The sequence below is a fragment of the Osmerus mordax genome, chromosome 9, assembly GCF_038355195.1.
Source record: "Osmerus mordax isolate fOsmMor3 chromosome 9, fOsmMor3.pri, whole genome shotgun sequence".
Taxonomy (NCBI): domain Eukaryota; kingdom Metazoa; phylum Chordata; class Actinopteri; order Osmeriformes; family Osmeridae; genus Osmerus; species Osmerus mordax.
In genome coordinates, this window is record NC_090058.1 from 14749959 (window position 1) to 14768038 (window position 18080).

An 18080-nucleotide genomic window follows, 5' to 3' on the forward strand; every position below is an offset into this window, starting at 1 on the left:
TTAACGTCAGGACAGGTTGACACGGCAACAGTGGACAGCCGGTTGGACACACTCTCTTTGTGCCCGGCTGAAAGCTGCGCTGTCTGAGGTCCTCACCTTTCGCCCCTAACTCCCTCCCTCCCCGCTCCCTCCTCCCTAAGCTCCACCCACAGGGCAACTGCATAGAAAGGTGTGCCTGCTGTTGCCACGGTATCTGTTTACTCTCCTCTGTTTTCACTTGCATGAGACACATGCCAGCTGTCTCCTGTGCTAGAGTCATGTAGCTACCTTTCAAACACACACAGACACAGTAGCACACATGCATAATACACACACACACGCAAAATACACACACACACAATAGTGCACATGCATAACACACACACACACAATAACATTCGTGCATAATACACACACAATAACACGCATGCATAATACACACCCACACACTACCACACTTGCATGACACGCACACACAGTAACATACATGCATAACACAAGGGCCTGAGAGCAAACAAAAGCTTCTGCAGACACACAGGAACATCAAGTGCAGAACAGCGCTACAGCACGACTCCACTACAGCAGGAGACGGTCTCAGCTCAGTGCTCTGCATCGTGAGCGCTGCTGGAAGAAGCTGCTGGTGCTTTAGGAGACGTGCAGAGAGATTGCCCACGAAATCTCCTTCTGCCTCGGGGTTATCCTCAGCGGAACATGTGACCACAACTCCACGGTGGGTTCAGGCACATTCTAGAAGTACAGCCTGCCTCCGGAACCCTCTCCCCTCGCCCTCTGCTCCACAGGAAGAACCCCCCCGACCTCCAAATCCCACGCTGGAAGTGGAACTCACCCAGCGCAGGCCAGGGCTTCAGTTCATCAGACTCACGGCATCGACACAACTACACCAGCGTAAGGGGTGAACACGCACACACACACACACACACCATAGTGAAGTACACACAGTGAAATCTTATTAGTCTAGCTAAGCAAACAAAATATTTAATACTAATACTAGGTCTTGTCGTATCCTCAAATATCCAATCAACATTTATTACATTTAGTCATTTAGCAGACGCTCTTATCCAGAGCGACTTACAGTAAGTACAGGGACATTCCCCCCGAAGCAAGTAGGGTGAAGTGCCTTGCCCAAGGACACAACGTCATTTGGCACGGCTGGGAATCGAACTAGCAACCTTCAGATTACTAGCCCGACTCCCTCACTGCTCAGCCATCTGACTCCCTTATTACCCCCACCTTTCAAATTTGGAGCTTGGGCCGAATAAAAAAAAAGTGATTTGCATCTCTGACCTGCCATTTAAAAACCCTTGTGATAAGAGCTGGTTAATTGCACACATTTGACTCCTCAAACAGCCTAGTCTTTACCGGCGGTGGTAAACTTAATGAGCAGACGAGGCTTTATTTTTCCAGACCGCAAAAAATAGAACACATGGATGTGTTCTATTGAGCATTTCCAACCCTTTGGGTGAAGCAGGACTTACCTCTTGGTTCTCCAGTCAGTCATTTGCAGTATTGTGCAGTGCATGTCAGGGATGGAGGGATGATGAAGAAAAATTAAGAGAGTGGGAGGGAGGAGCAGACGAGGAAGGGGTGAGAGGCGTGAGAGAAGAGAGATGTATAGGATGGAAGACAGCGGTAGAAGACTGAATCATGTATGTGTGTATGGTGTGTAAGAGTGTGTGTGTATGTGCATGTGTATATACGTGAGTGTATGTGTGTGTGTGGGCATCTGTATATGTGATTTCCAGAGTGTGTATGACCCCATCACTCAGAGTTAACGAGGCAGGGGCGAGGCAGCGTGAGCGAGGCGAGGCAGGTCAGCCTGCAGTGAGGCCCTCTGAGCAGACGGAGCAGATAGGTAACGTCTTTATCAGCCGAGGACGCAAGCGCTGAGACGTGATGGACGATTTCTTGTCTTTCTTTGTCTCGCTATTGGCTTTCCATGAAAAGTGTCCTGGATGGAACATCCTGAGATGAAAAGGCAGCGTCAAACAGGAAGCTGTCAGCTTATGGGCTGTGAGTAGAGTATCTGGGTCTAGGACAGCATGGATAGCATTATGTATAAAGTATAGCAGCATGAGAATAGCAGACATGTTGTGTCCAGATGATGAGGGACTGTGTCTGAGGAGACAGACAAGGAGGAGACAAAGACAGACACAGACTCAGAGTAGAGCAGAGTAGAGTGGAATAGAGCAGAGCAGAGATGAGTAGAGTAGAGTAGAAAAGAAACAAAGTAGATTAAAGTAAAGTAGAGCAGAGCACAGGAGAGTACAATAGAGACAGAGTAGTATAGAGTAGAGCCGAGTAGCCATAGAGCCAACAGAGTGGAGTAGAGCACAGTAAACAGAGCAGAACCGAGCAGAACACAGTAGAAAGTAGCAGAACAGGGAAGAACACAGAGAAGGATTTTGACATTCCAGGCTTTGTCACTGCTGCTAGTCTATGCCTCTGTTCCTCTTTTGTTGAAAGTGGGTTGCCCATAGATAGAAATGGGGAGCATTATGGGAAAGCAGGGAGGAATCCGATGACAGGAGACATTCTGTGATTCTGACGAGCGTCGACTGGACCTGTCATAAACCCTCGTCCTTACACAACCAGGCAGCAGAGGTGCAAGGCAGGATGCTAGTGTTGGACTGATGCCCCAGCTCCACCCCAACCACTCAGCTCCTTAGTCAGCACTGGAGCCATGACAAGTCTGATGACTGATTCACCTACAGTGGCTTTGCTTTCCTGTAACTCAGTCAGACAAAAGGGCAGGTCCATATTTTAACCATTTGCCTGCAGAGGGTGGACTAATGGACAACTAAGGATCGGAGTTCAGTGGTTTAAGCATTTGACAGTAGATCAAGAGGTTGCAGGTTCAAATCCCCCTCTGTGTGTCACTTCAGATCAAAGCGTCTGCTAAATTAATACATTCCACACACACACACACATTTGAAATGGAGTAGGGCCCTGTTTTTTTGTGTACCCAGCCCTTTTCTGCCTTTCTGGGCTCCCCATGCCTCGGGGACGGATGGATGTGATGAACTTTCATCCAGACATTAACTGAATGGATTGTGGATTCAATTAACCTTATCTGCACCTTGGCACAACCCGAGCAGAGGAATGTTGGGGGTGGGTATGTGTGTAGGGAGGGGTGGGTGGGTGTATTCTGTGGTATGGAGGTGGGGTTTACCCACAGTAAAAGTGAAGGTACGGCTCCCTTCCTTATAAGGACAAGCCTGGACAAATTAGCCCCAGTGGTAAACACCTGCACTCCACCTCAAGCAACGACAACACTGGAGAATGGAGAACAGAGTGGTGTGAGATGAAAAACAGATATGATGAGAGAGAGAAGAAAGAGAGACAGAGATAGGGGGACGGAGCAAAAGACAAAAATGAGGTGCTATCAAAACATCATGCTCATCCACAGACAACCTGCCACATTGCTTGGCACTTCACACAAGTCTGTTCACGGAACACAATTCATACAGGAAATTAGCCTTGGTGATGATGATGATGATAACTAATTGCTGCAGATGAAAAGAAACATACCGTGACTTTGTAACAGTCAGTTGGTTTTGGAAAGACAGTAAAATTCCTGAGATAAGAGGCTCTGAGTGCCTCTACACTTCACAGTCACAAGTCAAGTTAAGACTTGAATGAGGCTAGTCGAAAAACTGCATATCTTCCAGCTCTGCCAGTTCACCCAGCGCCTCAAGTTCCAGTCAAGAAACAGGTACAAATACCTCATTAAAAGGTGCTAGTTTCGCATCTAAACGTTAAATGGGTCTTTGTGGATTTGTGGACAGGCTGAGTTCATCTTTCGTAAGGAAGTGGAGGTTTGATGAAGCCTGGAGAAAGCAGCGCGGGGTAATGTGTGTGGGCTAGTCAAATATGCTTCCCCCGGGGCCTAGCACATGCCAGCCACGAACAGCCCTCCCTTATTCCCTGCTTCCACCCCATACTTATCTTTGTGTCTAGTCAGAGCTCAACACAACCTACTTATCTATACTTCTTTGCCCAGATACACATGATACAATTCTGGATCTGGTTGAAAACATGTGACCACCACCCCCCACCACCCCCCACCCCCCTTTCCCCTCCCCATCTCTCTCTCACACAGTGTGTTTTCCAGGGGAAACAACATGGTATTGTCATTAACAACATCGTTATCTGATAAACCAACAGCGCTAGAACTGCAGGGTTTCTGAATGATGTCTCTAGGTAAGTCAGGCGAGAGGAGTCGATAATTATGTAGGACCTGACATGCCTAAACGTTGCATTTTTCGCTTTCACCGGTAGCAGTCTGGCGATGACATAATTCAGGAAACTGGAAGCCGAAGCTTTCAAACTACAAAAAAGAAACTGGGAAAAAGTTTTCCAACTGCAGCAAGAGGGGCCGTTTATGACCATTTTTGGGCACGCTCGCTCCAATGCAAGCCCAACCCAAACCACACTGCTCGCTCAGATTCCCCAGAATGTTCTTCCCCCAGTTCAAACTCCACTGAAGTGTGGGAGCGCGAGGGTACACAGATGTGGCACCCGGTCTCCAAATCGGTCCTAAGTGACTCCATTACTAAAGCATTTATTCAAACACATCAAATTACACCAAATCAGTTCACTTAGAGTAAGTAAACAACCTATGCGTTCTTTAAAATCACAAAAAATATACATTCAAATATTTTGTAGAGGGAAAACTGGATGTAGCAATTTAAGTGATGGCTGACATCTGTTGCACTGAACGGTGGGCGTACAATATCCAATCTTAATTGTTTTTTCAAGGATGGTGTGTGGGTGGGCCTATATGGTGAGAGGATTTTACAAATTCACATGATCGGTGTTGTGATCACAATACCTTTTGTAAAGATGTCATTTACGACAAATACATATTCTTTTAAACTTTTGACAATATGCAACTGTACTGGCTACATCGTCGGCAGTGCACTAGAGTTGTAGCCTCTCTGTAAACTAAATGTCTAAAAGACACGATGAACATCCATCGTTTGACACCGGTAGCCGTATAGTTTAAACGGCATCATGCTCGAAGCGTTTTAAAATATGATTTAATGAAAGCTACGGCAAATTGCTTAAAAGCTTAAAATGAACTGTAATGTATCAAGCTGTATCAGTTTCAAATTGGTCATTTTTCCCCTCTCGCGCGCCCCACGTCTTTGCTGCAGTTTGAGTTCAAGCACCTTTACGCACCGGGATGGAAATCACTAACGGCTGCGATCTGTGTTGTCTCTCACCTTTCTTTGCTGCTTTTCCCACGCGGGGTCCAGAAGTAGATCCCGGTCCCAGTCATCTTCTTGAGGCATGTAACAGTTTTCGTCTGCATCATATGAATCCATATCGATGTGGCTGTATTTCACCTCTTTCTCTAGTATTCCACCTTTTCTCGATGAGGGGATGTTACAGCAATACGTTATTCTCCCCCACGCATTCAAGACGGTGTGGATGAAATTAACGGTCCTCCCCCGGCTTTTCGGTGTCTTCCTGACTCGCTGTCCCTCCCTCTCCGCTAACTCGCACGGGTCTTACTCTCCGTCTTTCTTTTCTATCTGTGTGGAGGTTTTTTTTTCTTTCAAGCGGGCTAGAATGGAAAGCTATAAGTAGGCAGGTCCTGAGCGCCGCCGACAGACGCAAAACTTTGCTTCAAAGAAAAAATGAAACCCATGGTGCAAATACCCATCTGATTGGATACAGGACAACTATAAGACCCGCCTCTTAAGATGTAGTCAAACACTATTGGCTTTGGGAACTGTCAACTAAAAGGCTTAACGTTGGTTGACTGTTTAGGTATGGTTGACTGCACTAAACATCTAATAGTGTGATTGGATACGTTGTAATCTGTTACAACGTTTTATGTAAAACGGACAAAAAGCAACCCCTTTCATCAGGGTTAGGGCTTAAACACAACCCTAGACAAGGCAGGTAGGTAAGGTCATCTTAGGTGTTTTGTTCTGTAGGCGCACAGGCCTAGTCTAAAACATGGGCACTCAGCATTTGGAGCTGCATTTTCAGCATTTTGTCCAGTATGTTGTCCATATGGCTCTGTCGATAATAAGCCCTATGCCTAACTTGTTTGTCTTAAATTTAAGTCAATAATTTCTCATACAAGGTAGGCCTATATAAATCACATTTAATTCACACAAAATACATATCACTTAATTAATACATTAACTGTTACATAATGTTACATAAACTAACTGTCAGTTAGATTCTCGTACAAGATGTATAGTTAGGCCTACATTGAACTGTATGCGACCAATAAAAAACGTAGACATCGTTCCATATGCCCTCGGTCACCCCTGTTCCGAAGAAGGTCAGGTGAGCGAGCCAGGTGATGGACCACCGGAACAATGGCTGTCAAGTAAACAGATCGAGCTGCGGTCCCGGCCTTTCAGCCTTGTAAGGTAAAGCTGCGTACTCCGCGAGGAGACCTCGCTCACCGGGAAAGCTGCCTACACGGGGTAGCCCCGGTCTCCAGTAGACAGTAGCTCTATGAAACTGGAGCGCTCTTCCATATATGGACAAACTTCCAAGCGGCTGAATGTTTGGGAAAGTGATGTCACAGATTAGAGCATAGACTGCCAACTCACTGAATGGTCCCTATTTAAAAGACCTCCTTAGTTTAAAGAGGCAGACTTCTTTTCACAGTGGGGTGCGACTTCTGTGCAGTTAGATTGAGAACCAAAGAAAGTTTACAGTCGACTACCAGGTTTTAACTGACAAAACTCTCTTTTGACGGTTTATTCAAAGAACTTTGGCAAAGTCAACTAAAACAAAAATGACAACCACAACCCCTAAATAACACAAAACTTCGGGACAAGACAGTGATGCAAATAGTTGGATAAAGACAAGTAGCTTGCGCCGACTCTTTAAGGCAAAGGTCGTGTGAAGAGCTGCTTTATTTGATTGTTCACTGGCAACTTACCAAGGCATTCCAGTCATGTTGTGGAGAGAATTCAAATACAGGCATCCTGTCTCCAGATATAATGCCATGTATGGAATAACTAGGTTTAGAGGATTTATTTTAAATGTCCAAATTAGTAACGGGGGTGAGGTGGGTTCATAGTGATTGAAATATGATTGGACTAACAGAAAGTTGCATTTCTAAATATGCGGGAGAATATTCAACAACCCGATACAAGATTTCCTTGTTTATATATACGCCAAAGACGGTGAAATGAAGAGCGTCCCTTTCCTGTAGATAAGAGACCGCTCAAACAAGGGTTCCGACTACGGACAGGCAAGATATCTTTCAGAGGAGACAAGCACAAACGACCAGATAACCTCCTACAGTATGTCTGGCTGCCCTACGATTAGCATTTCACCACGGGCCAGAGGTAGTCGAGGGAAGCAAACACACTGGTGTCGTCTTTGTCTGACCACAGACTGTGCTGCCTTGTGAACTTGGGAGACCACCAGCATCATGGTTTCCTAGACAACGGTGACATCATCTACCCCATTCTGACCATGGGACAGCTGGGGAATCTGTAGCCGTCTGAGAGGGCGTGGCTTCCTTATCTGATGGGAAGACGTTAGTCCATATATGGGCATTCAGAACCTGACCAGACATCATTGTTTTGTTACTGAAAACTCCAGAGGAATTCTTCACCATTTTGAACTTCTGTGCAATGGGATGCAAGTGTTGCAATAGTGTGGCGGTTCATATCACTAACGGTTTCTTATTTTGACAGGGGTTTAAAATATAAATAAAAACGGCCCACAACTCACCCATTTCACCACTGAATATAAAATGAATTAATTAATCAACAAGATCTCCCTGGGCGTTGGAGCCTCTTAACATTAAAATCTGTCAACATTGTCTGTTCAGGGTCACGATGCTGAATGGAATGGGCTTCTTCTTAGGAGAGTTGAAGCCTTGTTGCCATGGTGATTCAGTCTCGTTCCATGGCCAAAATATATGTTTTAGTCTTATTATGGAAAAACAGTTCACCAAAAAAACACAATGTTATTTTTACCCCTTAAGATGAAAACGGTTTATTTCATTGTTTGATTAAAAAAAGAAAGTTTGTTGACACCATCATGTAAATGTTGAAATGAAAGGACTGTCCCCAACATATGCAGGGTTGTTTGAGTAAAAATTCTGAATGCTAACCATCCTGATCCTAGCATCAATCAGATCATAGCATCATAGTAACAATTCATGTTATCACTGGAAAACAGGTTATTCTTTATTGCAAGAAGCAAAAACATGGCTGATTGGTGATATCCATTTGTTGGATAAAGAGGGAGGAAAATAAACCTATTGGTAAGTAGGGACACTGAACACATAACTATAATGCAAAATTAAAAGCAGATGGTGCACACCAAGATCACCATGGAGACAGTCCTCACTCAGGCACCCTGAAGCAGTCAGAGAATCGCTCTTGAAAAGGAAGGATTCTCCAGTTCACTCTCAGCAACAAACTGAATTTTATATTTTCTATCAAACCTTGAAACAGAAGTCTTGTCTCTGAACATATTTCCTTAACGAAAAAAGGATAAAAACATCTATGCGTTTATTTTTAAAGCATACAATCAAAAGATTTATGCACACAACTTAATCATTTGCAAATTCACTTACAATAGCATTATTGTCAATGTTATTCTTTAGCTTGGATTTGAGTTTGTTTATGTTTCAGCGTCATCAGCGGTTCGACCTTAAGAAAGATGACAACATCCAAAGTATGCAAAAACAAATGTCCATAAACACTATCCTCTGTTCCTGTGGGAATATGAAACCTCAAGACCGCCATGTCTCAACTCTTCTGAATGGTAGCTTCCCTCTGCATCACAGCAGCATCTTTCAGCAGTTCTTTAGGATAATATCAAACCAGATACTGAGCTGTGAAAACCAAATCCTACACACACCCTCAGGTAAGTCTGTAAAACCCAACCCTTCACCTGTCCATCGACACTCACAAAAACGCCAGGCGCCATCATGTCTTGAACTTCTTCTCTGAAGGCTGTGCCCCCGACCCCCCCTCCCCTGACCCCCTATGAGTCCTTTTGACCCCCCCCTGACCTCTGAGGGAGGCCTGTTCCTCCACCAATGTCCTAGTGTCCGTGGGCTTAATGACCGCCTCTCCCTCAGACTCGGAGGAGCGTGTGGGGTTGTTCTGACCCGGTTGGGACCTGTGGGGGCCCCCAGTCCGGCGCTGCCCATTCACCCCAGGGCTCAGGTGGCCGGGAGAGGCAAAGCTCCCGTCCAGGACCAAGGAGCTGCCACTCTGGCCCACGCCGCTCTCCTCTGCGCTGTCCGACGCCTCCAGAAGGTCCCCCCTCGCCTCCCGCTCCTTACAGCGAGACGCCGTCCTCTCCCGGCCCAGCTCGTCCCCAGAGCGGGGGGAGGAGGTCAGGCGCCACCCTCGCGGATCCGTCCCGCAGTCTCCCTCCTCGTTGCCGTGGATACCAGGAGACGGGGGGGCGGAGTTGGGGCGCGGCAGCGTGGAAGGGGGGTGCTGGGGTCGCCCCTTGTTCTTTGGGGTGGACCTGTGAATGTAGGCGGAGCCCTGCGTCTCCTCTGAGGAGGAGGAGGAGGCGTCCTCCAGGGAAATCTTGGGGTAGCTGCAGGAGTCCGCCCCCGAGTACAGCGCCTGCACGGACGCGGGCCTCTCCGCCGAGTGGGAGGGGAAGTGCATGCGGCGCCTCCGGGCCGCGTTGCGCTGCCTCGTGCTGGCCCTGCGACGCTCCTCGTCCTCGCTGCTGCTGGAGGAGGTGGAGGAGGACGAGGACGAGGAGGCGCCGGCTGGCGAGGAGGTGCTCTGGGAGAGGGTGGAGTTGTCCCTGGGGCTGGGAGAGCGAGGCCGGGGCATGGGGTCGGGCCAGAACCCGCTGGAGTCCGAATCCTCGTTCACCAGGTCCAGCAGGAAGGCCGACTGGTGGTGCGGCCGCCTGCCCCGCCTCCTCAGCGGCCCTGCCCCTTCCGCCTCAGGGAGGGGCAGGGCGGTCGGCGTCGGCGTCTCAGGCACCGGCAGGGGAGAGGAGGAGGAGGGGTCCGAGTCGCTATGATGACCAGAGACGGCAGCGGGAGGGGGGGGTGGGCACGGCGGCAGTGGCGGTCCTCCGCGTGGGGCGCCGGCCGCGGGCGTGGAGCTGCAGGATGGCGCCCTCGCTCAGGTCGCTGTCCGAGTCGGAGCTCCAGCCCTCAATCTCGCGGCGGACCAGCGAGTCGAAGAACGCCATCATGCGAGGATCCTCCTGGATGGACTGGCTGACATAGTCATGGGAGAGGCCGCTGCCACTGTTCAGAACCAGGCTGATGTACTCCTCGTGGGTGTACAGGCTCCGGGACTTGTCCTCAACGCGACCCTCCAGGTCCCCCAGGCTTTCAGGCTGCTTGTAAGGGCTCCACAGCTGGGGGAGGGGGGGAGATGAGAGGTGAGTAGGAGAGGGGGTGAGTGGGGGAAGGAGAGGAGAGGTGAAAGGGGGAGTCAGGTAGAGGAGGAGCAGGATAGGGAAGGGAGATTAGAGAAGAGCAGAGGGTCAGGTTTAAAAGGCAACCACTCCCTGCTAATAATACTCTGTTCTTCCACAGCACCTGGGAAGGTATCAGCTTTCACACTACAGCAGACAACACAATGGCCCAGCTGGGAGAGTTACTGTATGCAGTCAATAAGTAGAGGGTGATGCTCTCATGTCACCTCCAGTAGAAAATCATGCACACACTGGACCAGTCAACACACCACAGGTCACAGACCGCTCAGACCAGAGACACTAGGATACTGAAAAGCAGACCAAACGCCATGCATCCACAATTTGATCAATGGTTTTGTTAATATCCCAAATAGTCCCATGACAATAGTCACTGTGGTGACTGATCTGCTGTTTGGAACACTACTTGTCCTTCCACAATGACTGCATCGTTTCCATTCATGTGCGTTTGTAACTACGGGTTGAAAGCTCTCGCAATGTGAACGTGACTCACAATGAGATATGGCTGTTGTGCATAAACTGGTGTACACATACAGGAGTCATACTTCTGTATCAGGGAGGAGGGGGGGGGGGGAGAGGAGGGGCAAGAGGGAGGAGGGGGTGAATCAACAGGCCCTCCCTCCCTCCCTCCAAGCCCAGGCCTGTCAGCTGTCTGAGTGGAGAGAGTGACAGTCATTATTAAAGAAATGGTGAGCTGGGTGAAGCTTAAGGCCTCTGATTCACCAGGTCAGTCCTGGGACAGTGGGCTCAATTATCACCATCATTGCCAGGATCATCACTCAGGAGAACAACTGGGTGGTTCTCTGTGGGATTACAGCACCTGTGTCTCTTTGAAATGGAACCAGAGGAGTGTTGGAGTGTTTCTGTGGAACCAAAGAAGAGTGTTTGTGTGTTGCTGTATAACCAGTGTTTCTGAGACCTTGCTTGTAAAAAAAGGCTATACAAATCCATATGGATTTGATTTTGAGTGGTGGTGTGTTTCTATGGAACCAGAGGGGAGTGTTGGTGTGTTTCTGTAGAACCAGAGGAGAATTGGTGTTTCTGTAGAACTAGAGAGGAGTATTGGTGTGTTTCTGTTGTACCAGAGACGAGTATTGGTGTGTTTCTGTATTCCTCCCCTCGGCATTCTCTCCAGACTTGTCAGAGACAGTGGGGGTGCAGACGGAGCGAGGGAGGAGGGATTTTGCGGTCAACACTGACGTGTCCCTTGGCGTAGGGCTGCCACGGCGCCGGGGTTACTGACCTTGATGACCTTCTCCACGCCAGAGGAGCACACCATGTAAGTGTGAGGGTTGAACCGGACCTGGTTGACGATGGAGCGGTGGCCCTTCAGAACCATAAAGGCACCGTTTACCACGCGCCCTGGGCCACCTGGGCAGAGGGAGGCAGGGTTAACATCTGGTAGACACGAGGGCTGGGCGATATATCGAATATTAGCGATAATATCGCACCGTCTGGCTCCTCTGTGTTCACACACACACACACAGACACCGTTTGAGCACATTCTCACAAACTGAAAATTGCACGCGCACTCTCTTTTGCTCTCTTTTTGTCCTGCCACATAAGGACCTCTGCATGAAATCTTCCATGTGAGGTTCATTTTGTCAAGTTGCAAGTACCATTTTATGGCAACTGCTTAAATTTGCACTACACATTTTGTACTTTGTAACAACAGCTGTTCTATCTGTTTTTGTTGTTTTCTAATGGAGGCAAAAGAAAATCATGTTTTTTTATATATTGAATATCGTAAATGTTTTGACAATATCGTGATATCACGTTTTTATATATCGCCCAGCCTTAGTAGACACACACATTCACAGACACACTGTATATACACACACTCTTACCAGCTTCAGGATCTTTAGGGATTCTCCACATGTAAAGGTTGAAGTCATCAGATCCAGACAGGATGTACTAAAAAAAACAACAGGGTCATGAGGTTACAGAACTACACACCACTTTTACTTCTTATACGGACATCTTGTCAAATTTTCCAGTAGAAGTTTGAAGGCAGCAGTCACCAGTCAGGCATTTTGAAATATCTCTTCTCTGAAAGAAGGCAGATTCTGAGACGTGGTGTAAAATGTATTTAGCCCGCTGGGCAGAAAATGTATTTGCTGTCTGGTGCTGGGGGCCGCAGAGACTTTTTTTTAAATTATTTTTTATAATCATCAGAAAGCACTTAGTGACTCTTACTAGGATCGTCTGGGAATTTGGCAACATCTGGATCTAACACCTGGAGTTTCCTCCTCCCCCTCTACCTCCACCTTCCCTTTTCCCTCCCTACCTCCTCAAACTGTCACCTCCTACTCTACCTCCATCTCCTGCTCTTTCCCCTCAGGTCACATGTCAGGTAGGAATGTAACACCCCACTCCCCCAACCTGTCACATACTACTCGACTTCTTTCTCCTCCCCCTTCCTTCATCTGTCTATCTATCCACCCCTCTTCCCCCCCCCCCCTAGTCTAACACGCCACTGGAATAATCCTCCGACTTCTGCAGTTCAGCTCTGCTGTATCCCCCGGGGAGGGGTCCGTTTTCGGCCCTCACACAGCCCTCCTTGACACCCCGGCTCAACAGGAACATAAATAAGCGTGTCTGCTGGATGAGGTCATGTCTGCAAGGGCTTGGGGGAGAGATCTTGGCTGGCTGCAGGGGCTTCCGTGCTCACCAGGAGGAAGCATGCCATGTCCAGCAGGGGCTCACTCACCCCCCTCACCCTGCCTCCCCACCGGTCCCTCTAGTCCACTCACCCCCTCCCCATACCCCCCCTCCATAACTAGTCTCTTCAGGGAAGACATCCACTCTCCAGTATGACAAGTTTGACTACCTAAACTCCTTACACGGGCAGACAAGTACCCACTGAAGGGGTACTGGGGTCTGTTTCCCAAATGTCCCTGCTTGAGGATTAACAAAGCGTAGTCTCATCTCACTTTGACTCGCCGCACATCTCACTGAGGAGACAGCCAACAGTCAACCTGCAGGGCTGTGTGCCCCAGTGTGATGATAGGCCCCCCCCTACCTGGTCCTTGTCCCCCGCGAAGCAGCAGCTCTTCATGGTGCAGGAGTTGAAGTAGCCCTGGTTGTCGAACTGGAAGCTGGGCAGGCGGGAGTGCAGCTCGTACAGCACCGGGGGCAGGCGGCGCCGCAGGGCCAGCAGCTGCGTGCCCGTGCTGTTGAAGCGCACGCTCATGGCGCTCTGCAGGGACATGCTGCCGCCGTAGCGCAGCAGAGAACTGCCGAGGGTGGGGGGGCAAGACAGAGAGAGCAGGAGAGAGAGCAAAGGAGATTGAGAGAGCAACAGGGGGAAAAAAGAGAGAAACAGCAAGAGAGATGGGTAGAGGTGAAGAAAGGGACAGAGGGTTATTTACAGTGAGATATATTATTCATAGTCCATTACAGGTATAGGTAGACAACAACATATGAGCAATCAAACAGAATCTAAATTAATCATTAATATCGAAATATCATGTAGCTCATACATGACTTGGTCAATTTTACACGTCAGTTCATTTCATTGTAGCTCAACAGCTCCCCCTGCTGGACATGGAGCACCAGAAATAGACGGCACTAATTCAGTTAAAACCACCTGCCGGGAAGCGTCTCACCTGCGTGGCTTCCTGATGTCCCAGAGCCCCACGCCCTCCTTGGAGTTGGCTGTGGCCAGCAGTCTGGGCTCAGCCGGGTTGAACATCACGCTGTGGAACGCTGAAGCGTAGCTGGCCAGACAGAAGGGTTCTAGAACACACCGGGAGGTTTATTAGGACTCCACATCTTCTCGAACACACAGAAGTTTATTTTGTACCGTGTGTATTTTTTGTAATATTTGTATTTTTATATTGTAATTTATGGCACTTTATATTTTATTGTATATTTTATTTTAATTCTAAGTATTGCTAGTATTGTCTATGTACCTTTAGTAGTTAGATCTCATATTTAAATTCTTAAGATTCCTATATGTTTATTGTATGCACCTTCCTGCCAGAGCAAATTCTTTGTCTGTGCAAACTTTCATGGCGATTGAAACCCTTTCTGATTCTGACTCTACACCTGGGACATACCAGGGATACAGTTCCTCTAAAACAGGTTAACCTGGATGAATCTGCTTGAAGATGGGGTCAATGGGACAGTAACACTACATGCAGGTCTGTAGATCACATCCTTTTAATACTCATTCTTACTTTTTGCATTATGAGAAAGTCTCATTGAAAGCAGTGTCTCTCATTTGTACCAGGAAGTACAGTGGCCCTGAAGTGCAAAACACACCCACTAATACGAGTACATCCCCCAAATGAAAACACTCCCCCCAAATATATGAGTCAACTTTAAATCAGGGACATTCCTATGAAATAATCCTAGATATGCTGTTAATGTTTCACAACATTAAAATAAGTATGTGCACGCTAAAACGCAGTTGAAGGAAGCAGGACTTTGAGAAAAAAAAACTAATCGTCCACGACAGGAGTACAAAATGCCATAATGACAGAGTTATGTGGACCAGGATAGTTGTTTGGCCATTGATTTTTACGTTTAACACGCAATTTATACTTTTGCATAAGTACTTGCCACATGCTTTGATAGCCAAACAACTGTCCTGGTGCACGTAACTCTGTCATTATTGCATGTCGTGACTAAGTCGCTCTGGATAAGAGCGTCTGCTAAATGAAAATGTCGTACTTCTGTCGATCAATTCCTTATTTCCTGTTAGATACTGTGCATCCAATCAGCGACGAAAGTGTTATACCTACTACCCTCTCCGTTTTGAGTTAATGTAATTTTGTTTCCCATTTGGGGGAGCGTGTCTTTGTATTCGGGGGGAGGTGAGCAAGTCATCTTATTTGGGGGGAGTGTTTTCATTTGGGGGATGTACTCGTATTAGTGGGTGTGTTTTGCACTTCAGGGCCACCGTAAGGAAGCTCTGAGTAGACAACTCCAACAGCAGAGCGCACACACAAGCCATGTCGATCGCTAGCTAGTGACCAACTCTTAGGCTTGCTAGTGACTATGTCTGCTGGTGCAATAGGGTTATTTTTTTACCAAAAGCGACGTACAGGCAAGGATATGAACCAGTGACCTCTCAATCTGCAGTCAAGAGCAGTACCACTGAGCTACACTGCTTTGCTAAATATGCAGTCTAATTAGCTATGATCATAACAGACCTCCATGATCATAACAGACACCCACACACCTCCATGATCATAACAGACACCAACAGACCTCCATGATCACAACAGACACCAACACACCTCCATGATCACAACAGACACCAACACACCTCCATGATCATAACAGACACCAACAGACTGATCACAACAGACTGATCACAACAGACCCCAACACACCTCCATGATCACAACAGACCCCAACAGACTGATCACAACAGACACCAACACACCTCCATGAGGGGGCTCCCGCGCGTCCCAGATGAGGACACGCCCATCGTCAGAGGAGCTGGCGAACACGTTATCGTTGACCGGACTGACCGACAGGCCGTATACAGCATCATCATGCAGAAACACGTTCAGAGTCTCCCCCCTGAAGGAACACAAACAAACAAGCAACACACAACAAACCGTTAAAACAATGGTGCAAGTTGAGCAGCGCGGGAGGTTATAACATCATTTGAGACTTTTGCTTCCTGTTTAGATTCAGTCATTTGTATTATCTAAATGCGTTTTGAAAGCTGCAGTGGTTTAATTGTGTAGGAAATTCAGTAGATGCTGTAGGTGTTCTGCTACACCTACCTTTCCACGTCATGAAGAATCACCTGCTCGTCATTGCCTGTGGACCAGATATAGAAGAGGCTTGGCATATACAGAGCATCTATTGAGATGGCTGAAAGGTCCCTAAGATCCACTGTCACAAACTCAGATCCACTGTCACAAACTCAGATCCACTGTCACAAACACAATGACAGCCGTATAAACCCCATAAGAAAACAGTTGCCTCAACACTCCTGAACCCAGACTACATGTAAATAAACTGATGATGTCATGGATCAACCTGACCATGTTGTGATTTAACCAGATCCAACAGCATGTTCACTCCGAGACATCTCCATCTCCCTGACTGACACAGAAACAACATGTTACAAAGTGATGGGTGATGTTTTCCCTCCTTACCACCGGAGAAGACCCTCCTGTTGGTGCTATCGAAAGCCAGGCAGAAAATGTTGGACAGGTGCTCCCCTTTCAGCTTCAGAGGCTTGGCTCGCCCATGGATAGCTTTCTCCATGTGCCACAGCAGAACCCTGCGGTCATCTCCTCCTGCACACATGGGAGAGGTGACCCATGTAATCCGAAACAAACAACCCCAATGTAGGTTAATGAATGATTAACTAAATGCTTTTGTGTTTTTTATCGTTAAAAACGACAGGACAATTAATCAAGGCACTGGTTCTTATCAAGATCGCTGCCTTTCCCATCTTAACAAAGCAGGACATTTAAACTAAAGTTGAATTTCTTATGGTTGTACAATGCTTTCCTACATTAAAAAGAATAACTTATTACTAGCTGCATGGGAATTTGTATACATTAACCTTTGTGTTACGGTTCGAGGGTCGGCTATAATATAAGTCTTCGCTAACTAGGATGTACACATCTCTGGTCATCCTAGCTAACAAAAACCAGGGTAGTCAGATTGAATTGACCGAATACATATTTACTGGAGGCTATAGGTTGATGATGTTTCCATATTTTCTAAGATTGACACTTCTTGCTCATATTGACAGTCAACTTCTATGTCATTGCCAATGCATCTCAAGCTCCTCCAGCTACTGCAGCTAGGTTAGTTATCGGTAGCTTAGCAAGCTAGTGCTAGCTGGATTAGTTGTAAACTGGAAAGCTCCGTTTCAGCATAGTAGCTATAGCTAGCTACACAACCAAGTGGGATTTATTTAGTTCTACTCAACAACGCATTTGTTTAGTCACACGTCCCACTTGCTAATTACAGAAAGGCATAGCACAATGGTGTTAGTAACTAGCTAGCCAAATAGCTAGGTGTGCAAGTCCAAACATAGCCATGCATTGATAATGTAGCTTGATAGCTAACAAGCCATCAGACGTATGTAGCGAAAGCTTCCGTTTCAAGGAATATTCACAGCCCATTTCCAGTAAGAGATGTCTTGTCAACTTACCTGACACAAGATATTCTCCTCCATTGTTGGAAAACTCTATAGCATTGACACAACCAAAGTGCCCAAGCATGTCTTTCTTGAAAAGGCTCGTGCAGCCTGCCAACCGAAGTCTCTGAAATTCTTCCTTCATGAGGGGGTGCCCAGTGATCTTTCTCTGGGACAGAAACCCCAACGATGAACGCATTCCGCAGCCTGTTATCTCCTTCATTTTCTTCGGCCCCGGTAACTACACGATCCGTGTCTGCTTGTTCACCGCCAGCATCCACTAGTGTATAGTTATTATGAGTAGTGTCATGAGAATACGATACGATTACCTACATTGTGCTGCAAGCCTTCGAGCTCACTGATGTCGACGTTGTTTGTGGCTTTTTAGGTAGTCACCCCTCCTCGTCGCTCAGCAGTTGACCGTTTCCTGCTCCGGTGCAACTACCCCGTCTGTCACAAATCATCATCCTGACAGGAACAGTGGCGCTGATGGCAGCGTCTGCTCAATAATGTGTTGCCTATAAACTGCTAAGTATGTTTG

General features: G+C 47.3%; 2 protein-coding genes across 5 annotated transcripts in view; both read right to left on the reverse strand.

The window, feature by feature from the left end:
* The window catches only part of actn1 (actinin, alpha 1), a 33056-nt gene extending 27572 nt beyond the window's left edge, over nucleotides 1-5484 (reverse strand). For 2 of the 4 annotated variants that reach the window (XM_067242600.1, XM_067242598.1), the window contains exon 1: nucleotides 5226-5468. In XM_067242600.1, the coding sequence (XP_067098701.1) occupies nucleotides 5226-5327 (102 nt within the window). In that variant the 5' untranslated portion in view covers nucleotides 5328-5468. Of the gene's footprint in view, nucleotides 1-5225 lie in introns of all 4 variants that reach the window. The other 2 variants (XM_067242599.1, XM_067242597.1) reach the window with 2 other exon arrangements.
* A 2486-nt stretch (nucleotides 5485-7970) lies between these two features.
* Nucleotides 7971-17902, reverse strand: dcaf5 (ddb1 and cul4 associated factor 5). The gene is given in 10 exon segments (XM_067243095.1): nucleotides 7971-10022; nucleotides 10024-10341; nucleotides 11663-11790; nucleotides 12267-12333; nucleotides 13442-13655; nucleotides 14028-14157; nucleotides 15815-15954; nucleotides 16164-16200; nucleotides 16542-16685; nucleotides 17555-17902. Coding segments are annotated over 10 exon segments (2484 nt in total). The 5' UTR covers nucleotides 17763-17902; the 3' UTR covers nucleotides 7971-8924.
* Nucleotides 17903-18080: the final 178 nt, after the last annotated feature.